Source organism: Oncorhynchus clarkii, chromosome 13 (genome assembly GCF_045791955.1).
Source record: "Oncorhynchus clarkii lewisi isolate Uvic-CL-2024 chromosome 13, UVic_Ocla_1.0, whole genome shotgun sequence".
In the NCBI taxonomy this organism is placed as follows: Eukaryota; Metazoa; Chordata; class Actinopteri; order Salmoniformes; family Salmonidae; genus Oncorhynchus; species Oncorhynchus clarkii.
In genome coordinates, this window is record NC_092159.1 from 45,130,601 (window position 1) to 45,156,812 (window position 26,212).

General features: G+C 44.4%; 1 protein-coding gene across 10 annotated transcripts in view; it reads left to right on the top strand.

Moving 5' to 3' along the window:
• Nucleotides 1-7,776: 7,776 nt before the first annotated feature.
• The window catches only part of LOC139364862 (RNA binding protein fox-1 homolog 2-like), a 41,052-nt gene continuing 22,616 nt past the window's right edge, over nucleotides 7,777-26,212 (top strand). For 5 of the 10 annotated variants that reach the window (XR_011626506.1, XM_071102015.1, XM_071102018.1 and 2 more), the window contains exons 1-2: nucleotides 7,779-8,657; nucleotides 13,849-13,899. Coding sequence is in view for 8 of the 10 variants with exons in the window: in XM_071102015.1 (XP_070958116.1) it covers nucleotides 8,412-8,657; nucleotides 13,849-13,899 (297 nt within the window). In the remaining 2 variants the exon portion in view is untranslated. Of the gene's footprint in view, nucleotides 8,658-13,848; nucleotides 13,900-22,182; nucleotides 22,345-25,261; nucleotides 25,678-26,212 lie in introns of those variants that run through there. The other 5 variants (XM_071102019.1, XM_071102017.1, XR_011626507.1 and 2 more) reach the window with 5 other exon arrangements.

The following is a 26,212-nucleotide window of genomic DNA, read 5'->3' on the forward strand; positions in this document are numbered from 1 at the left end:
GCTGGAGGATGTTGCAGGCAGTAGAACATTCTCCACGGCGTCTCCAGACTCTGTCACGTCTGTCACTTGTGCTCAGTGTGAACCTGCTTTCATCTGTGAAGAGCACAGGGCGCCAGTGGCGAATTTGCCAATCTTGGTGTTCTCTGGCAAATGCCAAACGTCCTGCACGGTGTTGAGCTGTAAGCACAACCCCCACCTGTGGACGTCGGGCCCTCATACCACCCTCATGGAGTCTGTTTCTGACCGTTTGAGCAGACACATGCACATTTGTGTCCTGCTGGAGGTAATTTTGCCGCCAGCATTCAAAAGTGACCAAAACATCAGCCAGGAAGCATAGGAACTGAGAAGTGGTTTGTGGTCACCACCTGCAGAACCACTCCTTTATTGGGGGTGTCTTGCTAATTGCCTATAATGTCCACCTGTTGTCTATTCCATTTGCACAACAAACAGCATGTGACATTTATTGTCAATCAGTGTTGCTTCCTAAGTGGACAGTTTTATTTCACAGAAGTGTGGTTGACTTGGAGTTACATTGTGGTGTTTAAGTGTTCCCTTTATTTTTTTGAGCAGTGTATATATTTTTTGAATTATTTTATTTTAAAAGTATTATTTTTTATTTAACCTTTATTTAACTAGGCAAGCCCGTTAAGAACAAAATCTTATTTCCGATGACTGCCTAATTGTGCGCTGCCCTATGGGACTCCCAATCAAGGCTGGATGTCATACAGCCTGGATTTAGTAGGTGTGTCCAAACTTTTGACTGGTAATATATATTTATATATAGTGCCATATATATATTAGTGCCTTGCAAAAGTATTAATCTACGCAAAATACTTTGGAATGTCAAAGTGGAAGAAAAATGCAACAAAAAAAATAAGATAAACAAATGAATTAACTACAATATAGTCGTTGCATAACTTTTCAGCCCTTTAATATATTTCGGACTCTGGCATTGCTCGTTCTGATATTTCTTTCTTTCTTTCTTTTTACTTTTGAATTATGTGTGTATTGTTTTGTATTGCTAGTTATTATTACTGCGCTGTTGGAGCTAGAAACACAAGCATTTCGCTGCACTGTGATAACATCTGATTTGGACTGATTTGATGGGGGTGGGGGCCACAAAAAAATTGAGTAACTGACGTAACGCTGATGCTTAACCAAATTTTGAAATTGCACCTTGTGTATTCTGTTATTCTAACTCTCAATAATCGGTTGAGACCCCGACTGGATTGTGACTAGATGGAGTACAGCTACAACTGGAAGATACTTTTTGTAGCATGTTAGGAGAGCATTTTAGCTGACCATAACCCTTAACCTAATTATCCTAATCTAATACGAAATAGTCACTTCCGGTCGTAGCCTTATACCTTATACCACCAAAAAAACAATTTGGTTTGGTCCGGGGCTCTCTTAGCGCCCGGGGGCCCTAAGCGACTGCTTATGTCTTGGGCCGCTTATGACTGGCTCTGGCTCCACCAATGGTGGGGGAATTTATTTCTGAGGTCAGACCTACCCTGAGCAGAGCCATCACACACCACAGGAGGTTGGTGGCGGTTGGTGGGACCTTAATTGGGGAGTCGGGCTCGTGGTAATGCCTGGAGTGTCATTCAATTCACTCCGTTCCAGACATTATTATGAGCCGTCCTCCCCTCAGCAGCCTCCACTGACACATTCACACAGGTATACTGTGCATGAACATGAACAACTAGTACAGTGGGGCAAAAAAGTATTTAGTCAGCCACCAATTGTGTAAGTTCTCCCACTTAAAAAAAGATGAGAGAGGCCTGTAATTTTCATCATAGGTACACTTCAACTATGACAGACAAAATGAGAAAAAAAATCCAGAAAATCACATTGTAGGATTTTTAATGAATTTATTTGCAAATTATGGTGGAAAATAAGTATTTGGTCAATAACAAAAATGTATCTCAATACTTTGTTATATACCCTTTGTTGGCAATGACAGAGGTCAAACGTTTTCTGTAAGTCCTCACAGGGTTTTCACACACTGTTGCTGGTATTTTGGCCCATTCCTCCATGCAGATCTCCTCTATAGCAGTGATGTTTTGGGGCTGTTGCTGGGCAACATGGACTTTCAACTCCCTCCAAAGATTTTCTATGGGGTTGAGATCTGGAGACTGGCTAGGCCACTCCAGGACCTTAAAATGCTTCTTACGAAGCCACTCCTTCGTTGCCCGGGCGGTGTGTTTGGGATCATTGTCATGCTGAAAGACCCAGCCACGTTTCATCTTCAATGCCCTTGCTGATGGAAGGAGGTTTTCACTCAAAATCTCACGATACATGGCCCCATTCATTCTTTCCTTTACACGGATCAGTCGTCCTGGTCCCTTTGCAGAAAAACAGCCCCAAAGCATGATGTTTCCACACCCATGCTTCACAGTAGGTATGGTGTTCTTTGGATGCAACTCAGCATTCTTTGTCCTCCAAACACGACGAGTTGAGTTTTTACCAAAAAGTTATATTTTGGTTTCATCTGACCATATGACATTCTCCCAATCTTCTTCTGGATCATCCAAATGCTCTCTAGCAAACTTCAGACGGGCCTGGACATGTACTGGCTTAAGCAGGGGGACACATCTGGCACTGCAGGATTTGAGTCCCTGGCGGCGTAGTGTGTTACTGATGGTAGGCTTTGTTACTTTGGTCCCAGCTCTCTGCAGGTCATTCACTAGGTGATCATTTTGACCCCACGGGGTGAGATCTTGTGTGGAGCCCCAGATCGAGGGAGATTATCAGTGGTCTTGTATGTCTTCCATTTCCTAATAATTGCTCCCACAGTTGATTTCTTCAAACCAAGCTGCTTACCTATTGCAGGTTCAGTCTTCCCAGCCTGGTGCAGGTCTACAATTTTGTTTCTGGTGTCCTTTGGCAGCTCTTTGGTCTTGGCCATAGTGGAGTTTGGAGTGTGACTGTTTGAGGTTGTGGACAGGTGTCTTTTATACTGAGTGGAGGACAGAGGAGCCTCTTAAAGAAGAAGTTACAAGTCTGTGAGAGCCAGAAATCTTGTTTGTTTGTAGGTGACCAAATACTTATTTATGTGATATTCTGGATTTTTTTTCTCATTTTGTCTGTCACAGTTGAAGTGTACCTATGATGAAAATTACAGGCCTCTCTCATCTTTTTAAGTGGGAGAACTTGCACAATTGGTGGCTGACTAAATACTTTTTTTGCCCTACTGTATATTGCATTTGATCAGTGTATTATTGGGATGCAAAAGGCTTTTTTTCACCTTTGGTGTGTTACCTGTTATGTGGACAATCTCTTCCCTAGGAACCAGATCCAACTGGTTTGGCTCTGTTCCATGATCAATAAGTCCATGGCCCCAAGAAATTCCATGATATTACAGGAAAGAATTATGGCTGGCCTGCCCTCCTTGGGCCAAAGCAGACAATGGAATGACCCCTGGAAGTTCATAGCAGGTTCAGTGGCTACTGAAGAGAGGGCTGTGATAGCACTGATGGACACCCATCTCAAAGCGGCTGCAATAATGTTTTCTGAAGTAGTGATGCTGAAGGGATTGTGGAGGAGCAATCTCAAAGGCGAAGTAGAAATATAATTTAATTGTTTGTTGCTTGTTCACCTTGTATGTTAAATTCATCTTTGACGTTTTTTATACTGTGATGTTCTTGCTTTCAATAAAAATGTGAGTGTTGCCACAGACACAGCAATTGATACAGCGATTTTGATGTCCCTTAAATCGCCACTAAAATAATATAACTTTGTGGATTGGCCACTGTGGGTGAAAATCCAGCACTTGCAGAAAGAAGAAATTAGGAATATACTTTATGTATTATTATTTAACTACATGTAACATAGTTAAATAATGTAACGTAGTTAAATAATGTAACGTAGTTAAATAAATCATTTTGGGGCGGCGGGAGCCTAGTGGTTAGAGCGAAAGGTTGCTGGATCAAATCCCCGAGCTGACAAGGGCTGTTGTTCTTCCCCTGAACAAGGCAGTTAACCCACTGTTCCCTGGTAGGCCATCATTGTAAATAAGAATTTGTTCTTAACTGACTTGCCTAGTTAAATAAAGGTTACATTTAAAAAATAAAACGTACATGTAAGTGAAAATATTTGCAAGTAGCAATTGTATGCACTTTATGGATTACTGAAACTGCTGCTGAAAGTATTGGCCTGTTATATCACATGCTTCTTCTCCTTTCCATTGCAATTAACACTTCTACATTAATGTGGCTGCTACCATGATTGTGGAGAATCTTGAATAAATCCTGAGTAATGATGAGTGAAAAAGTTACAGAGGTATAAATATCATACCCCCCCCAAAAAACCACTAACCTCCTTTGTTAATGTAATGGTGAGAGGTTTGCATGTCGGGGATATATATATGTGCGTCTGTAACTTTCTCACTCATCATTCAGGGTTATCTGTAATCATGGTAACGTCCACATTAATGTAGAAGTGTTTAGAAACATATTCTATTCTTATTTACAATAAAAGTGACTCCAAAATGACACATTATTTACCATTCATTTCTATTGGGCACAAAATAATCTGAAACACAACCAAAACAAACAGCAAATGCATCCAACAAGTTTGTAGAGTCACAAGCTTAATGTAGTCATTGCGTGCTAGGAATACGGGACCAAATACTTACATTTTTACTACTTTTATACACATAAGTGAATTTGTCCTAATACATTTGGTCCCCTAAAATTGGGGGATAATGTACACTACTATTCAAAAGTTTGGGGTCACTTAGAAATGTCCTCGTTTTTAAAAGAAAAGCATTTTTTTGTCCATTAAAATAACATACAATTGATCAGAAATACAGTGTAGACATTGTTAATGTTGTAAATGACTTTTGTAGCTGGAAACGGCTGATTTTTTTAATAGAATATCTCCATAGGCGTACAGAGGCTCATTATCAGCAATCATCACTCCTGTGTTCCAATGGCACGTTGTGTTAGCTAATCCAAGTTTATAATTTTAAAAGGCTAATTGCTCATTAGAAAACTCTTTTGAAATTATGTTAGCACAGCTGAAAACTGTTGTCCTGATTAAAGAAGCAATAAAGCTGGCCTTCAGACAAGTTGAGTATCTGGAGCATCCGCATTTGTGGGTTCGATTACAGGTTCAAAATGGCCAGAAACAAAGAACTTTCTTCTGAAACTCGTCAGTCTATTCTTGTTCTGAGAAATGAAGGCTATTCCATGCGAGAAATTGCCAAGAAACTGAAGATCTCGTACAACGATGTGTACTCCCTTCACAGAACACTCTAATGTACTTGTCCTCTTGCTCAGTTGTGCACCCGGGCCTCCCACTACTCTTTCTATTTGCTCTAACCAGAATAGAAAGAGTGGTTGGAGGCCCGGGTGCACAACTGAGCAAGAGGACAAGTACATTAGAGTGTCTATTTTGAGAAACAGATGCCTCACAAGTCCTCAACTGGCAGCTTCATTAAATAGTACCTGCAAAACACCAGTCTCAACGTCAACAGTGAAGACGCAACTCCACGATGCTGGCCTTCTAGGCAGAGTTCCTCTGTCCAGTGTTTGTGTTCTTTTGCCCATCTTAATCTTTTCTTTTTATTGGCCAGTCTGAGATATGGCTTTTTCTTTGCAACTCTGCCTAGAAGGCCAGCATCCCGGAGTTGCCTCTTCACTGCTTACGTTGAGACTGGTGTTTTCCATCCACAATAGCTTGGCTATAGTGGAGCAGGTAGAGAGCTTCAAGTTCCTTGCTGTCCAAATCGCTAAGGACTTAAAATGGCCTACAAACATACGTGCAGTCGTGAAGAACGCATGACAGCGCCTCTTCCCCCTCCAGAGGTTGAAAAGGCTTGGCATGGGCCCTCAAATCCTCAAAAAGTTCTACAGCTGTACTATTGAGAGCATCTTGACTGGCTGCATCACTGCTTGGTATGGTAATAGCACCACGCTCGATTGAATGGTGCTACAGAGGGTGGTGCGGACAGCCCGGTACATCACTGGAGCTGAGCTCCCTTCCAACCAGAACCTCTTAATCAGGAAAGGCCCAGAAAATTGTTAAAGACTCCAGCCACCCAAGCCACAGACTGTTCTCTCTGCTTCCACATGGCAAGCGGTGCCGGTGCATCAAGTCTGACACCAAGAGGCTCCTGAACAGCTTATATCCCCAAGCCATAAGACTGCTAAAGAGCTAACAAAATGGCTACATGGATTTTCAGAGTTGACCCTTGAATTGTATTTTTGCACTGTCTCTATGCACACTCACAGGTCCAATACAGTCACGCACACAGACACTCCAACACTCACGCCATCATTTGCTCACACACATAATATGCACATACATTTATACTGACTCTACAGTCTACTGCTGCTTCTCTTTTTATCATATATCCTGATGCCTAGTCACCTTACCTTACCATATCTACCAAAGGAGGTTGGTGTCACCTTAATTGGGGAGGACGGGCTTGTGGTAATGGCTGGAGCACAATAAGTGGAATGGAATCAAACACATTTTTTTTTATGTGTTTGATGCCATTCCATTTGCACCATTCCAGACATTATTATGAGCTGTCCTGCCTTCAGCAGCTTCCACTGATTTGATTTATTTAACCAGGCAAGTCAGTTAAGAACAAATTCCTATTTACAATGACAGCCTACCCAGGCCAAACTCTAACCAGGACAACACTGGGCCAATTGTGTGCCACCTTATGGGACTCCCAATCACAGCAGGTTGTGATACAGCCTGGAATTGAACTAGGATCTGTAGTGACACCTCTAGCACTGCGATGCCGTGCCTTAGACCGCTGCGCCACTCGGTAGCCCAAAGATCTACCTCTATTACTCCAGTATCCCTGCACATTGTAAATATGGTACTGAAGCTGACTGACCCTGTATATATTATTCTTACTTACTTTCTCATGTTTTTCTTATTTCTTGTGTGTTTTTGTTCTACCTTATGTTATTTGTTATTACATTGTTATTCATTACAGTTTTGTTGGGTTTAGAGCTTTGCAAGAAATGCATTTCCCTGGATTTGTGCATGTGACATTAAAAACTTGAAACGTGTCACTTGCATGTCCATTGATTAAGTTGTTTGATATCCACCAGGCGTCGCACTATCATAAAAAAACATGCTTTCATATCAGTCCTGTAAAATAATTCGCCTTTGAAATTGCCTAGGTTTGAGTGGTTTATAATAGATCATATTTAACATGTGTGCAGCCAGGCCTATACTACCCTGCGTCTTTTCTCACACATACTTGTTAAATTGCTGGTTGTGTGTTATTTTAGGCCTATCCCAATATATTCCCTCTTTATTTTAGAACCCCTCCCCTCCGCTTCATTAGCTGTATCACCGCCATCTGACTAGTGAAAGTCAATTAAAGCGTCGTGGGGAAACTCTTTATACTCTATTCCTTGATTTGAACACTCGCTCAAGCATGGACGCTTCTTGCAGAGGGGTGGTGGGGCGTGCGCAGTCGTAAAAAAAAAGACAAATACCTCGCCATAAATCGTGGCAAGCCGTCTCATATTTTCACACAAACAATCCCCTAAACATAAACATACCAATTTACACGATAAATGTTTACGAAATTAAATTATTTCAATGTAATCTTTCGGTAATGACAAAAGCCGTAAAAATACATTTGAGGTAGGCTACGCTAAATGAAATGCCACTGTGTATGTTATGGTGAAAAAAAAGAGAAGGGGGGTGCAGGAGGGAATACGACAGAGGAAAAGGAGGGGAATATAGAGAGGGCAGATCTAGGACCCGTCTAAATTGTTTACCCCTATCGTAATCTTAGCACATGGGGAAAAAACTGACACCAGATCAGTGCACTCTCTGCGGCCCGTTCCACACCACACCAATCGGGACATACACGATAGAGAGGAAATCGTGTTCCTCGCCAGTCCGTACACGCCACTAGAATTCACTGAACATACTGCGAGAAAAAGAAGGGTGATAAAAAAGGCTAGGAGAAAGAGAAGGGGAAGCAAAGAAAGGCTTAAATATATATTTGGTTGGGAGCGGAGGACGCATTGGCTTCGCAAGGAGAAGATTAGTGATTCAAATCATTTCCTAACATTTTCGATATTCGGCGAAGATAGAAGTATCGTTAGCTAGCTAGCGGAATGTGTAGCTAGCTAATTAGCAAGGAATTAGTGTTTTGTATTTACTTGGTTTACGTGTTCTATTGTGACTATTTTTCTAACGCTAGTAATCGTGTGAAATGTGCACGAGCCACACATGGTCATGGTGTTATGTATTGATTAGACAATAACAATCTTGCTAGCGGTACAATACATTTGGCCAAGAAGACCAGCTACAATCAGCTATTTGCACATTCAAGGAATAGCATTACTTATCCCAGGATAGGGAAGAAGTAAAAGGTTTTTTAAAAATAGCTAGACTTGTAAGTGTAGACTATCTGCCGTCCAATGTTAATGTCGACCGACGTCGCATCCATAATGTTACCCGTTTCTCGGGGAATGATGGACCGGGAAAAGGACATTGATACAGCAACTGGACCCCACGCGAACACGACCGGGGGTCCAGCAGCAATCGTCCGGGGAATGAAACGAGGGGATCCTGAGCAAACAGTTGCAGCTTTGACCGAATTAGCAGGAGCAGAGTGCAAACGGCCAAGGATAGACGGGACGGTGGGTGTTGGTGACATTGGACAGGTAAGGAGTAGAACATCAACAAATGAAGCCACATTGCTGTTTGTTTCCGGTCAATGTGTTGTTTTCATTGAATGTGTGCAACAGTGTAACCCCTGCATTAAACGATTTCATTTCAATAGCACGCTACGTCTATTGTTTCAAGAACATCAGTGGGTCATGATTCTGCTGACAGGCAGGCCCGCCTATCAATAGCATGCCTCGTCGCATCAACTGCAGTAACGAGCGTGCAGTAGAATTACAATCTAGGTACAAAACGTGTCTTGCACATTGTTCTGTGCTCGTGGCAGCTAGACTAACACTATGATTATGGCCGAGGCAAAGGTAATATGATAGCCCACAGCTTCTCGGCAATGACAGTTACGCTACAGCATATATCCGACGATACATAAATGCCTTTCATGAATTTACGTGCACTGCAGATATGTACACACTGCTATTCCCGCCTTTACCATTATGGTATGTCGTTGGACATCACATCAAAGCCTCCGACACAGGAGGGTACTCGCATTGGGAACAGTAATTTGTGCCAGTCCCCCTGGTCAGTGATTGGAGCTAGGTGCTAAAAAGAGGAGAGAGACAGGGGGTTGGGGGAGGGGTCACTATGGGAGAGACAAAGAACAGACCCCTATTCGTGAATAAGGGAGTAGGAAGGAAAGGGGCTTTAGGATACCTTGCCTCTAGCTATGGGCCTCTCCATGACTTGACTGCTGATACAGCATAGCAACAGTACTCTGCTCTTCGGCTAAACAGTGATATTACATGCACATACAGTATCTGTAAGCATCATTGAAAATAGCTGACATAGTGTTTTTGTTTGAGGCAGCAGTCAAACATGGTTCTGGGTCAGCTGTGGGTAATTGAATCCTGGGGATTGGGAAAATGTTTCAATTGGTACTGCTGCATATCTATTGCAATGACAAATGGGCAATCCATGTTCCTCACACCGTATAATGGATGAATGGTGATGACAAAAGGTTACGTGTAGATGGTGTGACAATGAGAGGTGCAACAGGATCTCGCTGCCAATCACTTATATTGATCTCCTGCCGTTGTGGGTCAGGCTGGAAATACGCCCACAGGAGAGAGGGAGGAAACAGGAGGATAGAAGGCAGGATTTACAGTATGAGAGAGAACATTTTAACGCGAGAGAAGGAGAAAGTTGTAGAAAAATCCTCTATGCAGCTTAGGTTTGACGATAACTAAGGGTAAACATTAGGAAATTACAATGGTGGTGCTTAATGTAATTAAGTAGGTGACATCATGTTCAGTGCTGAGAAGATGAGTTCACAAAATATTTTTGGTATGTCGTTGGGTAGCTATTTGATGTTCATTGCTACCCAGAGGACAGGATGGGTAACAGCCTAAATCATGGCTGACATATTAAATGGGAGAGGAGTGTCCTCTCATCTCCATCCTCTTCTTTTGTTTCCGTCATCCTCCCCCTAAGGCATATTTCCAGATTGCTAATTAACTCCTGGTCCATAGAATTTGAGTGTGCACTGCCTGTGAGACAAACCTCCCCACCCCTGCTCACTGTCTCTACCGTCCAATCTCTCTCTCTGTTTCCCACTATGCAGTATTGATGTGCCCTAGCCTAGTCCAGCCTGATAGTGTACAGTGTGCTCTATATGCCTCCCTCCGGCTCCCCGAGAGCAGATTTATCCTATCGTTGGCAGTAAAGAGGCTTTGTGTCGCGCTAACGAGATCAAAGCTCATTTAGGAGAGGGCATTAACCAGACTGATCGCTTCAAGGAGAGGAGAGTAAAGGGGGGAGAGGGTGGGCGAGTGTTGAAGGGGAAACTACGATATAAACAAACCATTAAGATGATACAGTTTTGCACAGATAAGCTCCAAAGGTGCAATATTCTTTGAAACTATCAGGCTACCAGGGAATGTTGACTAGTAATAGCGGGAACATTGGCTGTCATTAAAACCCCAAAGAAAAAAGTAGGAGTTATAATGTGCAGCACACTAGTGGACACTCACTAATGGTTGTCACTGAACTTTGAGCGCAATGCAACGGTGTCACCCTTGACCTTTCACCCCTTGAGATAAGCACAAAATTCTCTTCAAGATGTTGCTCAACACAACAGTGCTCAAACCCCCCCTTTTTTTACAGTCCGCCACTCATTTAATCAGATGCAGGGCCTGCCACTTACACTCACATGTTAACCCTGGACACAGGTTGTTGTCACCTCCCCTTCTACCCCGCTGCCCCCAAACTGTCATATGTACTTTCATCTCCGCCTGCGAATGTCTCCCTGTCGGTAACGTTGATTCATCCTGTCTTCTTTCTCCTTATTTTTGTCCCCTCTGCTCCTCAGCGTACCACCCTCTGTCCACCCCTCCATCCCTTCTTCCCCATCCCCCTCCTCCCTCACCATCTGTTGACCTCATGCCATTTTGCCCTCCTCCCTCCACTGCTCTCTTTTTCTGCCCATTTGCTCCAACTCTCAACTTCTTGACTTTTCCTCAAATAGAAAGTGGGGGAGAGAAAAACCCAGCAGAGCGACGCCCTTTACTTGAGCATACAGAGAGAAAGTCACTGTATGAGGTGTGTCTGTACATTTCTGATCCGTAGAGTCTGGAGCCCTGGCCCTCAGAGCAGCCACACCTCATAACTACCCCTCTACTGTAAATGAGTGTAATTAATACCAAAGTAGTTGGTACCCTGTTAAATTACTGTCTGTATCTGCATGGAAGAGGGACTGAGTTTCGTTGAGCGTAATAAAAACTTGAAAAACTTTACAGACAAAGCAGCCCTGATATGCAGACCAAAGCGCCATATGCCCCGCAAAAGAAAGTGTGTGTGTGTTTTAACAACGAGTATCAAGTTCAGACCCCCCCTCCCCCACCCTTTAAGGAAATATAAGTCACATGACATTCTTGGGGTATGAGTCATTGTCTCCATTTCTTGGTCTCTTCTTTTTGCTGTATTTTTCACTTCTTGTCTTTGTCTTTCTTAATCCCCACATTCTTCCACCCCTGTCTTCCTCTCCTAATTTCCATCTCACTCTCTTGTTCTTTCTTTTCCCTCCATCCCCCATTCGTCTCCCTCCCCCTTTCCTCCAGACAGATTGATTCCAGATGTTACCAAATTCTTCTCCTCTCCCTCCCCCTGTTCTAACCTAAAGTCCTCCCTCTTCATCCTGCCTTTCTACTGGAACAAATCATTTTTTTACTGCAACCTTGTTATGTATCATGTGGGGTAGTTCTGGTTTCCAAGTGATGCGCTACATATTTCTTTCCACTGATGGTGCCTTGTAAACACGAGTGTGTAACTCTGACATTGCCAGAGGCATTGGAGACCTGCGTCCTTTCAAATGTTCAGTGTGTCGCATCTTCATCAGTCCTCCACTGTCCAGTCTTTGAAGACTACCAGTGTTTTTACCTCGTGTGTTGCTGAATACAGCACTGTCCGTTCCGCGGCTCTCCCACTTTAATGCGGCGCACTGAAGAGTGTGTTCCCCCAGGGGACTAGGCACGAGGGGGGAATTGGTTCCAGATGAAACAGGAAGTGGAGAGGGGGAGACAAAGAGAGGGCTGTTTTATGTAGGAGAGGTAGACCGGACACTGCTGGACTGAGTAGCATACATCTCACTCCTCTGGCATGGGTCATGTATGCTATAGTCTGTACTGTCCAGACAGCATCAGTCTGTCACTCACTTCTGCTGCTCACAACTTAAACGCTCTCTGTGCCCCGTCAAATGTTGTCCTTCTCTACTTGTTTGATTGACCTCATTCCCCTTTCCTTCCTCTTTCCCCTCCCTGTTTTTGCTCTGCCACTCCCTCCCTCTACCACCACCATGTCTCATTGTGGTGTGGCTGTGGAGCCCCATCCAGGGTTAGTGTAGTAAGCACAGCCAGCACAGCTAGCTTTCTGAGAGGGCATCTCTCCCGTGCTGTCGCCATGGCATCCTGAGTCAGACCTTTCCCATGATTGGTTGAAAAAATTATAGTAGGGAGGGACCAATTCCCCCAGGAAGCAGGTTGGGGCAGAAGCAGGAGGTTGCCTCTGTCTGTTTACAATGAAGAGGCCACGACCACCTTTTTACTACATTACACCAGCACTGGCCTCTCACTGAATGGAAGCTAATGGAGATAATGTATGAATTTATAATGAGTTTCTGACTCTCGTCTTTTAGCACAAGCACAATGGAAACATATTCACCCGTTTTAACACGTGTAGGCTGTTCCACCCTCCTTTCCCTGAGCATGATTGAAAAGGCCAGAGTCTTGTTACTCTGCCTATTTTCCCTGCACAGTGTACTGCTGGAATCCTCTCTCCTTACTGTTGTCAATATCATCGTTTGGTTTAACTTTTCCCCTATTGTTATATCCTGCCCCCTCTCCCCCTTTCTTTTCCATTACATTGCAATGAACAATGGCTCTTCTGCCAGGGGGAGAGGGAGGGGTCGACAGAAATAATCTAATTAGAAGTAATTACAGATCAATTAACCACAACACTAGATTCTGGGGCATGACTGGGGGAAGGGTGCTCTTTGTTGTTGTTGCGGAGTGCAATTTGTTTTGTCTGCTGAATAAGGACCTGGCCTGGCTGCAGAATGATTCACCAGCTGCTCTACATGGTTGAGGCAGCGCTCCGGGTCTAAACCAAAAGAGTCATCATGTTAACTTGTATAATCCTTTGTGAAATGTGCCACCTTAAGTTCCCTGCTTCTTCCCTGCACCATACGTATTTTCATAAATGTATTGGGCTGTAGGGTATACCGTAACAGATAGGGCTGGGAACTGCCAGGGCCCTCACGATACTTTGGTGCCGATATATGTATTGCAATTCTCACGATTCTATATGTGTTGCGATTCCAAACATATTGCTCACCCTGCGTCTGCTGCAGAGGGACTAGAGCGAGCCATGAGAAAACGAGTTTTAATGAAAGTGCTGAAAACAAGATGGAGAACAAGCTAAGAAGGAAAAATACAAACATAATTTTGCAATAATATCAAAATGACGGCAAAAATGACATCCTGATATCTTACTGTATACATTGTTCCCCCATCACAAGTAACAGCCAGGCTATTTCTCCTCTGGAGCATATTACTTTGTTAGGGGTGAAGATTGGAGCTGAAAAGTGACTTCACTGCAAAATGTTAGACTCATGTTGAATCGCATCACATTTTCCAAACCCTTACCTCTCTCTCTCTCTCTTTCTTCTTTTTTTTTTTTTAGAACAACGACCCTTTAACCCCAGGTTTCCTTGGATACCCACCTCACAGCCAGGTAAGAGTACCATCTTACTGAAGTCTCCTTTAATTTAGGTATAGTTGATGGATGTATCATGGAGTTTCATGAAACACGTTATAGTACTATTATAGTACTTCAGAAGGCCCAACACGAACATAGCCTACAGAAACTGATGGCATTTTCCACTCTGAATCAATTTGATCTGCTTGGCTGCTGTGCACACTTTTCCACAATCCACATTCCCCTGCTCTCTTTCCCCTTCTCGCTCTAATTTCTTGTGGTCTCCCTCCATATCGAGTGGTGCAGCGGTCTAAGGCACTGCATCTCAGTGCAAGAGGCGTCACTACAGTCCCTGGTTCGAATACAGGCTGCGTCACATCCGGCCGTGATTGGGAGTCCCATAGGGCGGCACACAATTGGCCCAGCGTCGTCCGCGTTTGGACGGGGTTTTAAATATCACTTCCAGTAATGAGTTCCTTATGTGCGCCAGACAGGGCTGTTTCTGAGAGTCTCTTATCTGCCTGGGAGCAGCAGCACAGTGCTGTGTCTTCTGTCTGTTGTCATGGCTGAGATGTGAGTGCAGGTCTCTGGCAGAGCCACAGGAGGGGGGTGTTGGTCTGCCTGCCTGCCCTCCCTCTCCTCTCAACATGATGGGTCTCCACAGCTTTATCTTCATTGTGTTTTTTCCTCCAACGTGCGTTCCTCTACCCCTGCCATCTCCTTTCTTGGGAATGCAGCTCGCTCGCTGCTTGTGCTGGAGAGAGGGGGAGGAGGAGGGGTGGAAGGATGGAAAGCAGGCAGGAGAGAGGGAAAGTGAGAGCATCGGAGGACAGAGACTGAAGCAAGTGAGCCACCATATTGAAATTAACCTTTCTGTGGTGAGGTAATATATAGGCTAGATGAGTGGTATTCAAATGGAATATCCCAGCTTCTGTTTTCTAAAATTTTATTTTGAGATTTGTTTAGCATAGCTATGTAATAAAACATTGAAATGCTAAATATTACTATATATAGTTTATGGTAAAAATCTAAATTTGTGTCGGAGGAACTGCAGTGGGGTTGCCAAAATATATTTTTTTAATCAAAATCAAGAGTGCATATTATTGTATAGGACAATATACAAATATTTTTAGGAAAGATAATTTAAAAAATACAATTGAATTGAGTAAATGTAATTGTTTTTCTTTTAATTTTGATAAGAGATGAAAATGTAATGAATTAAAGATTATTTGTTGATGTAAAAATAATTTTACCAATGTTAGATTTGGAGAGAAATCCCTGCGAAAAAAATGGGGATGCCAGAAATTCCTGCTGAGGCAATTGGGCTAGAAACGTCTGAAGTAACATGCATTTGGTAAGGTTGTTAAAATAGTTAGGTTCCCATGTGTTTATTTGGATCATAACTTACTTATTTGATTCAAGACTAGTCAAACATACAACAAATGATTTAATGCTAGCTAGTTCTTAGTGATGTAATCGGGTACACATAGGTGTTGAGCCGGTTGTCATGCAAAGGGTTGGAGGAGTTAGTCTAGCCTACACTCTAGCTGGAGTTCCTAAGAGCTGTTTTGCGCTGGTTGATCTGACTGTAGGTTTGGCTGTGTCAATGTTTTTAATTTAAAAATATATATTTGACCTTTATTTAACTAGGCAAGTCAGTTAAGAACAAGTACTTATTTTCAATGACGGCCTAGGAACAGTGGGTTAACTTCCTGTTCAGGGGCAGAACGGCAGATTTTTACCTTGTCAGCTCAGGGATTCGATCTTGCAACCTGTCAGTTTCAAGTCCAACGCTCTAACCACTAGACTACCTGCCGCCCCTGCATGGTGGCTTAGCCAAAACCCTACGTATGTGGGTTTGTCTGGAGGTTGGTAGGGTCCTGTAGTATGAGTCTAGTGCCTCTCCTCACTCATCATGTTTAGGCTACAGAAGCCATGATGATTATGATGGTCCCAGTCAGTCAGTATATATTTTTTTACTTTTAATTTCACCTTTATTTAACCAGGTAGGCTAGTTGAGAACACGTTCTCATTTACAACTGCGACCTGGCCAAGATAAAGCAAAGCAGTGCGACACAAACCACAACACAGAGTTACACATGGAATAAACAAGTGTACAGTCAATAACACAATAGAAAAAAAGTATATATATACAGTGTGTGCAAATGGCATGAGGAGGTAAGGCAATAAATAGGCCATAGTAGCAAGTAATTACAATTAACACTAGTGATAGATGTGCAAGTAGAAAAACTGCTGTGCAAAAGAGCAGCAAAGTAAATAACAAATATGGGGATGAGGTAGGTAGATTTGATGGGCTATTTACAGCTGCAGCGATCGGTTAGCTGATGTATAAAGTTAGTGAGGGAAATATAAGTCTCCAGCTTCAGCGATTTTTGCAGTTCGTTCCAGTCATTGGCAGCAGAGAACTGGAAGCAAATGCTGCCAAACAAGGTGTTGGCTTTGGGGAAGACCAGTGAGCTATACCTGCTGGAGCGCGTGCTACGGGTGGATGTTATCGTGACCAGTGAGCTGAGATAAAGTGTAGCTTTACCTAGCAAAGACTTATAGATGACCTGGAGCCAGTGGGTCTGGCGACTAATATGTAGCGAGGGCCTGCCGACGAGAGCATACAGGTCGCAGTGGTGGGTGGTATATGGGGCTTTGGTGACAAAACGGATGGCAATGTGATGGACTGCATCCAGTTTGCTGAGTAGAGTGTTGGAGGCTATTTTGTAAATGACATTGCCGAAGTCAAGGATCGGTAGGATGGTCAGTTTTACGAGGGTATGATTGGCAGCATGAGTGAAGGATGCTTTGTTGCGAAATAGGAAGCCAATTTTAGATTTAATTTTGGATTGGAGATGCTTAATGTGAGTCCGGAAAGAGTTTACAGTCTAGCCAGACACCTAGGTATTTGTAGTTGTCAACATATTCTAAGTCAGAACCATCCAGAGTAGTGATGCTGGACAGGCGGGCAGTGATTGGTTGAAGAGCATGCATTTAGTTTTACTTCCGTACGGAAGAAGAGTTGTATGGCATTGAAGCTCGTCTGGAGGTTTGTTAATTAACCTCTCTGGGATATGTGGGACAGTAGCATCCCACTTGGCCAAAAGCCAGAGAAAATGCAGAGTGCCAAATTCAAATAAATTCCTATAAAAATCAAACTTTCATGAAATCACACGTAAGATACCAAATTAAAGCTACACGGGTTGTGAATCCAGCCAACATGGCAAATTTCAAAAAGGCTTTTCGGCGAAAGCAAACGATGCTATTATCTGAGGATAGCACCTCCATAAACAAAAGGGAGAAAACTGAGTGACTGAGGGTTTTGTTGCGAAATAGGAAGCCGATTCTAGATTTCATTTTGGTTTCATTTAATGAGTCTGGAAGGAGAGTTTACAGTCTAGCCAGACACCTAGGTATTTGTAGTTGTCCACGTATTCTAGGTCAGAACCGTCCAGAGTAGTGATGCTAGTCGGGCAGGTGCGGGCAGCGAAGGATTGAAAAGCATGCATTTGGTTTTACTAGCGTTTAAGAGCAGTTGTAGGCAACGGAAGGAGTGTTGTATGGCATTGAAGCTCATTTGGAAGTTTAACACAGTGTCCAAAGAAGGGCCAAATGTATACAGAATGGTGTCGTCTTCGTAGAGGTGGATCAGGGAATCATCCGCAGCAAGAGCGACATCGTTGAAATATACAGAGAAAAGAGTCGGCCTGAGAATTGAACCTTGTGGTACCCTTATAGAGACTGCCAGAGGTCCAGACAACAGGCCCTCCGATTTGACACACTGAACTCTATCTGCGAAGTAGTTGGCAAACCAGGCGAGGCAGTCATTTGAGAAACCAAGGCTATTGAGTCTGCCGATAAGAATACAGTGATTGACAGAGTCGAAAGCCTTGGCCAGGTCGATGAAGACGGCTGCACAGTACTGTCTTTTATCGATGGCGGTTATGATATCATTTGGTACCTTGAGCGTGGCTGAGGTGCACCTGTGACCAGCTCGGAAACCGGATTGCACAGCGGAGACGGTACGGTGGGATTTGAAATGGTCAGTGATCTGTTTATGAACTTGGCTTTCGAAGACTTTAGTATACAGTGACCACACAGTGCTGTATCTGGCTCTGATTATATAGAAGAGATAACTTCTGACTGTTGTGCAGTATTGTGTTGTGCATTTACTGCAGCAAAATCACATCCATACCTGAGGACCACAATGGAAATAAGCCTCCTGGCTTTGTGTTTTATCCTTTAATTTCTATGTATGTATTTTTGTTTCGTAAACAACAGGTGTGGACTCACAGTGAAATGATTACTGAGGGGGCCCTTAATTTGTTTTAACATTTTTATTTTATTTTAAACTAGGCTTATTTAACTAGGCTAAATTCTTATTTACAATGGGTTAACTGCCTTGTTCAGGGGCAGAATGACAGATTTTTTCTAGGCTACCTGCCGCCCCATAATAACATCAACATTGGTACAGGTGGGATTCGAACCCACACCTCCATAGAGACTGGAGTCTAAATACAGCACCTTAGAAAACCCACGCTACCCAGTTTAATAACAATACAGAGAAAGACATTTTGGAAATAAACACGTAATAATAGATAACTTGGTTCTATACAACGGGTGCCAGTACCTAGTCGATGTGCAGGGGTATGAGGTAATTGAGGTAGATATGTAAATATAACTAGGAATAAGGTGACAGTAAACAGTAGCAGCAGTGTATGTGATGAGTCAAAAAAAGTTTGTGCAAAAATGGTCAATGCAGATAGTCCAGGTAGCTATTTGGTTAACTATTTATCTAACTATTTAGCAGCCTTATGGCTTGGGGGTGGAAGCTGTTCAGGGTGCTGTTGGTTCCAGACTTGATGCATCGGTACTGCTTGCTGTGCTGTAGCAGAGAGAACAGTCTATGACTTGGGTGGCTGGAATCTTTGACTTTTTTTTAGGGCCTTCCTCTGACACTGCCTGGCATAGAGGTCCTGAATGGCAGGGAGCTTGGACTCGGTGATGCACTGGGCCATACGCACTACCCTGGGCCATACGCACTACCCGCCTTGCGGTCGGAGGCCGAGCTGTTGCCATACCAGGCAGTTATGTAGGCAGTTAAGATGCTCTCAGTGGTGCAGCTGTATAACTTTTTGAGGATTTGAGGGCCCATTCAAAATCTTTTCAGCCTCATGAGAGTGAAAAGGCGTTGTTGTGCCCTCTTCACGACTGTGTTGGTGTGTTTGGACCATGATAGATACTTAGTGATGTGGACACCAAGGAACTGAAAGCTTTCGACCCGCTCCACTACAGCCCAGTCGATGTGAATGGGGGTGTGCTCGGCCCTCCGTATCCTGTAGTCCACGATCAGCTTCTTTGTCTTGCTGACGTTAAGGGAGAGGTTGTTGTCCTGGCATCACACTCATTATAGGCTGTTTCATCGTCGTCTGTGATCAGGCCTACCACCATCGTGTCGTCGTGAAACTTATATTGATTGTATTGGTGTTGTGTGCGACCACGCAGTTGTGGGTGAATAGGGAATACAGGAGGGAACTAAGCATGCACCTCTGAGGGGCCCTCGTGTTAAAGGTCAGCGTGGTGGATGTGTTGCCTACTCTCACCAAATGGGGGTGGTCCGTCAGGATATCCAGTGTCCTTAGCTTAGTGATGAGCTTGGAGGGTACTACGGTGTTGAATGCTGAGTTATAGTCAATAAACAACATTCTCACGTAGATTTGTCTTTTTGTCCAAATGGAAAAGGGCAGTGTAGTGCAATAGAGATTGCATCATTTGTAGATCCCATCAGGGTGGTATGTGAATTGGAGTGGGTTCAGGGTGTTTGGGATCATGGTGTTGATGTGAGCCATGACCAGCCTTTCAAACCATTTCATGGCTACAGATGTGAGTGCTACGAGTCATTTAGACGGGTTACCTTGGCGTTCTTGGACACAGGGACTATGGAGGTCTGCTTGAAACAAGTTGGTATTACAGACCAGGTCAGGGATAGGTTGAAAATGTCAGTGAAGACACTTGCCAGCTTGTCAGCGCATGTATGCGTCCTGGTAATCCGTCTAGCCTTGTGAATGCTAACCTGTTTAAAGGGCTTACTCACATCGGCTACTGAGAGCGTGATCACACAGTTGTCCGGATGAGCTGGCGCTCTCACGCATGGTTCAGTGCATAGAAGGCATTTAGCTCACCTGGTAGGCGCACTTCATTGGGAAGCTCGCGGCTGGGCTTCCCTTTGTAATCCGTGATAGTTTGCAAGCCCTGCCACATCAGAGCCAGTGTTGTTTCGATTTGATCTTAGTCCTGTATTGACGCTTTTGCCTGTTTGATGGTTTGTTGGAGGGTGTAGTGGGATTTCTAATGTCTGGGTTAGTGTCCCGCTCCTTGAAAGCGTCAGCTGTAGCCTTTAGCTCAGTGCGGATGTTGCCTATAATCCATTGTTTCTGGTTGGGATATGTACGTACGGTAACTTGGGGACGACGTCATCAATGCATTTATTAATGAAGCCAGTGACTGATGTGGTATAGTCCTCAATGCCATCGGATGAGTCCCGGAACATATTCCAGTCTGACTTGTAAAACAGTCCTGTAGCTTAGCATCCGCTTCATTGGACTGCTTCCGTATTGAGGGTGTCACTGCTACTTCCTATTTGAGTTTTTGCTTGTAAGCAGGAATCAGGGGAATAGAGTTATGGTCAGATTTGCCAAATGGAGGGGGAGGGAGAGCTTTGCTATGCGTCTCTGTGTGTGGAGTAAAGGTGATCTAGAGTTTTTGTTCGCCTCTAGTTGCACAGGTTAAATGCTGGCACAAATTGCGGAAGACTGATTTCAGTGTTCCTGCATTCAAATCACCGGCCGCTAGGAGTGCTGCCTCTGGATGATTATTTGCTTATGGCCTTATACAGTTTGTTGAGTGCAGGTTTGTGGTAGTAAATAAACAGCTAAGAAAAAATAGATGAAATCTGTCTTGGTAAATAGTGTGGTCTACAGCTTATCATGAGGTATTCTAACTCTCCGCCTGGACCAGCCTACTACTTTTAATAGTCTAATAAATTCAATCTACCTAATTAGTAGAGCTATGTATTGTTCGTTGGTATGTAGGGATACATTTATTGGCCTTCAAATTAATATTGCAATATCGATATATAATCCACCATGGACAATAATATATTGATTAGGACTATTGCATCAGCACAGAATGCCCATATCAGTGCATCCCTATATGCATGGCCTTATGATGATCTGTGTTTGTGGGGGAGGGGCATTGTTTGAATGTATGTGTGTGATGGAGATAGCCCTTTGTTTGAAAGCATGTGTGTGTTTGTATTCCTGCCAGGGTGCACAATAAATATGGCTGTGCATCTGTGTGTTTATCAGTGTGTTCAGTCTGTGTAGTTAATCCTTAGATCATCCCCCATTCATCCTCTCATCCTCCTCACTTACACCCTAATCCCGTCATCCCTCGCTCTTTCCCCCATCCCTTTATCCTTTTATCTCTATCCCGTTATCTCTCGCTCGCATCCACTGCCTCTCTCAGCCTCTCGCTTACCCCTTTCCCACCACCTCCCATCACCTCTTTTGGTCCCTCTCTCCCTCCCTCCCTCTCTCCCTCTCTCTCTCCATCTCTGTAGTAGCCAACCTCAGCAGATGTCTGCATACTGGCATAGACGTTTTGCAGGCAGGGCAGAAAATGGGAGAAAAAAACAAGAAGTGCAGGGGAACTGCACTCCTCTCTCCCATCGAACCCCAACAGTACTGTAGATTAGGAAATGAAAAAGCGCAATGCAGAGTAATAAATATACATGTTGTGAAGGTGTAGAATTGGGCCGTAGCAGTTTGAAGCTGTTTCCACTCTGGGTAATGAACATGGGGAGGTGAGGGGGAGCTGCCTGCCTGCCTGCCTGCCAGCCTAACATGGGGTTGACAAGCTGCCATCCAATAAATAAATGATTAAAAAAACCTGCAATGCAGTGGGTAGCGTTACAGTGTGAAACGGAGCGTCTTCTTCTCAGGGCTGCCAAACAGCAGCTCCTTCCTTCCTAACCTGTCAGTACCTAGCCTGAGAGGGGAGGGGAGGGGATGGAGAGACTGATGGATAGGAGGGACCCAGCCAGGCTCACAGAGAGGGAAAGTTTGAAGGGGGATGGAACATGCAGAAGCCATGACCGAGCAGAGCAGGAGCGGTAGTGTGAGTGAGAAGTGACACACGTCGGAGGAAGAAGAGACTTGCGCTGTCAGAGGAGAGAACTGACAAGGGGCAAACAGAGAAGAGGGGGAGAGTGACAAGGACACAAGGCTTGCGTGGTGCTAAGGCAAGGGGGAACACTGGCGGAGAGCGAGGGAGAATTTGAATCTGTGAGAGACGTGGACAGAAGGTGCTTCCCGGCGGATGGTAACAGACCACATTCAGAGTGGAATAGAGAGCGAGAGACTCTTCCTTCCTGTGCAGACAATGATGGGGCTGTACTATCCTGCGGTGTTGCCGGTGAGTTCATGTCATAGCTAGTTTTCTGTACGTTCCTATCCAGTATAGCAGGTTTAGACCTGGAACAACTAAAGAACAAAATGCTTTGCTCTTTTCTACATGTTTTGAAATAATATGCAGTTGATTCGACTGATGTTTACCTAGCTAGTTTTGATACGTTGCATAAGTTAAGGCCTCAGATTACTACGTGGAGTTATACTGTTGTTTCTCTTCTACCACAAACACACAGCCTACACATTGAGGAACGCTCAGTGTTTTGTGACTAGTATTGTGTAACGACTTATGTAACGTGACTTGTTTTTTATCATTTAAATATGTAGATGTGTTACTGGCAGCAAGAGGGGTTAACTGTGTACATGTTCTAATGAGCCTGCTGCCCCAACATGTTCTGTGGTCCTGGCTGTGCTTCAGGGCCCTCAAGGAGGTCCAGGCGTCTGCAAATGTCTCTGTAAATTAGCAGTGTTGAGCTGTGTGTATGTCGCACGTTGCGGCCATGCCGACTGTACAGAACATCATGTTAGTCCAGGGGGAGCGGTGGGGGGCTGTTGGAATGAGAAGGGGGTGCTACAGCAATTCTTTGTTGTCTACCCAGCTGTCCCCCCCCCCCCCTGAGTGAAATAGACAGGTGCCAAGAAACAGTTGTGACTCCTTCCCCTCAATCCTTCTCTGTTGGTACGACCCAGCCTCCCCTTTCCTCCCGCCACAATACTGGATGGGATGCTGTGAGGTTCTGTGCTCTGGGTGCTGATTGGACAGTTAGCAGCAGGAATCTCCCCAAGTGCTTTTAACTCCAGCACATGCATTTCTAGGGCTGTGTGACTTGGAGCTCGACCCTCCCCTCTCTCCCAATTCTCTGCCGTTTCTCTTCCCTCGGGCATCAGCAGCTGTTACCTAAACATGTTTTTCTTCTCAAACGGCATGGGCAGCCAAATGGGGGGGGGGGGGGGGGGGGGGTTCAAGTGTGAATGGATTTTAAAGGTGTCACCAATCATCCACTGTCCCATGCGATCAGAGAGAAGTGAGGTTAAGAAAATGCCTTCTTTTAGTTGATATTTCTTCATTATAAACCAGATTTAAAGTGTATGCGTGAGAGTGCGTTTGCGTTATAAATGCTGTTTGCTCCCCCATCAATTTAACTTCCTAAGCAACCAAGCAAAGTGCAAACACCGCAACCAACCATATGAATGCCGGGTTCTGAGAAATGGCGTGATGGTGGTGTATTTTACTGCCTCACCTCCATTACTGCAGCACCCTGCTTGGTTTAGAGAGGGAAGGCAGGGATTGTGGTGTATTTTACTGCCTCACCTCCATTACTGCAGCACCCTGCTTGGTTTAGAGAGGGAAGGCAGGGATTGTGGTGTATTTTACTGCCTCACCTCCATTACTGCAGCACCCTGCTTGGTTTAGAGAGGGAAGGCAGGGATTGTGGTGTATTTTACTGCCTCACCTCCATTACTGCAGCACCCTGCTTGGTTTAGAGAGGGAAGGCAGGGATTGTGGTGTATTTTACTGCCTCACCTCCATTACTGCAGCACCCTGCTTGGTTTAGAGAGGGAAGGCAGGGATTGAAAGTATTTTGCGGAGCCCCACCCAAGTGTTCGCCCCCAGGGGTACGAGACTTACCTGCTGCTTCACATTTGCACCAACCAAACTGCTGCAGAACTGGCAGACAATATTACAGCACTAATGCACTCTGAGACATCTGTCTCCACTACAGGCTTACTGCTGCTCCTCACTCTGCCCATCTAAACCTGCAGTACTGACAATCCAGCTGGCTCAAGGGACGTGCAGAAAAGCATTGAGCTTTGAATAGACCGCACAGCAAGTATGTTAATTTGCACACATGCACTATTGTGACTGACAGAAACCATGGCCAGTTCTGCTGCAGTGCAGTGTTGAGTCTCAGAGGCTCCTTAAGCCCCTTCCCCCACTATCGGCTGACGGAGCTGGTTCAGTTCAATGGACACATGGCGCAGCAACGTTTATTCTCTTGTCTTCTTCTCTGGGCTGAAAGAGAAGAAATCCTGACTAGTGTTGGTGGCTGACTCAACTAAATATTGTGAGGAAACTTTAACAGCGATCGGGCATGGATGTTAATCCTCCCAAATACACTGATTCGTCCCCCTACAGCAGGCTAGGTCTTAGGGTGCTGGGTTGTTTCCCACTGCAATTATCTGCATAGAGCAGCGTTTCATAGAGAACGAAGGATTAGGAGGGTCATGTCAGTGAACTTGGCAAAGGTTAAGTGTCAGGGAGGAGGTTTGCTCCTCCACCATACCAGACGTCTTTCAGAGTTTTGGGAGCGTGTATGGCCACCATGGTGTTGGTGCCGTAGTGGACGTGGCTCACGTTGGGCCGTCTGTAGGAGCATATAATGGGAAGTCCTGTGAGACGGGTCCAGCCAGGCTTTCAGAATCAGTGTGGTACGGCTGAACCTCCAACTGCCCTTGCATGGTCCCATCCTTCATGGCCAACAACAACCTCTGATCTCTTTGGTGTGTTTATGTCATATTGACTGAGTCAGTGAATACAATAGCCTGTACTACCACCGGACCTTTAGAAACTGACCAACTCTTTTGTTAAGAGTCTAATGCTCTGTTACCCTTAAATGAATTGCCATGTGTTATTTAGCTTGTGGTGCCTGTAGGGTTTAAGCCAATTAGCTGTTAATGTACCATGTTGGAATAGGCTGTATATTATGTGTTGTGATTTTCATTGGTTGACTCCCTGAAGGAGTGACAGGGTTTCAGTACTGCGGCGCCCTTACATGGAGATGGGAGGCGGCTATGCTCTATGCTTGACTGGCTCTTGGGATCTGTGGGTCACGTTTCATAGCGGCGGTGGCTTTGACTGACTTGGGGGAGGCGGGGCGGAGGTAGAAACCCTCGTCTGGATTTCATCAAGCGAGGAGGGAGAAAGAAGGAGAGGAAAAAGGAGAGAGAAAGCATATCTATTTCTCCAGCTGCAGAAAAAGGAAGAGGAGCGTACTACTGCATTGGAGAGAGAGGGGGGAAGAGGCGGCATATTTAATGCAAAGCAATGCGTCACACTAGATTAGATTAATAGTGGTCATTCAGTTATTCATTCATGATACACGGATTGGGATTAGAGTAACTAGCAGGTTAAAGAGATTACTGCAGTCTACTAACACTCTTCACTGACTGTCTACTGTACTGTGCAACTGAATTCAAATTATTTCATTACGCTGCAGTCACTGCACACATTTTAACGCATGCACTCTCGCAACGTTCGCTGAATATTTTGACCCACATTGCAAGCCCTCTCTCTCCCCCCCGGTCCTCCTGGTGTATGGAAAAACCTATGGTGTCTCAGGTAACACTTCTGTACTACCGCCGTGGTGTGTGAAGAGAGAGAGGGATGCAGAGTTTAGCCTATCGTAATTCAGATGGTGCATTTAATATTGTGTTATACGTTCATGCAGAACAGTAAATCTGAAGTTATTTTGAAAGGGTACCTTGTGGTCAAATGAGATTTGTCTTAGACTGTTTTATATTCAATCCTGCATTGCCTTTGAACATCACCTAGTGGCTTACTAGTGAGTTATGATATTTATGATATCGTATACAATTATACATATTTATGAAATATTATACAATTTGACTGTACAGGGTTTCAGACCCCCCCCAGACCCCCGTCTCTTGAAATTTGTAAACAATTTGATCATTTTCAGTTTCCGTTTTTAATATGTTTTTCCACATGATTTCATTCTTTCCTTTTTGCAATACAGCATGACTCCCTTTTATAATAGCCTCTCTCTCCCTCTCTCTCCCTCTTCCTCTCTCTCTCTTTCCCTCTTCTCTCTCCCTCCTCTCTCTCTCCCTCTTCTCTCTCCCTCCTCTCTCTCTCC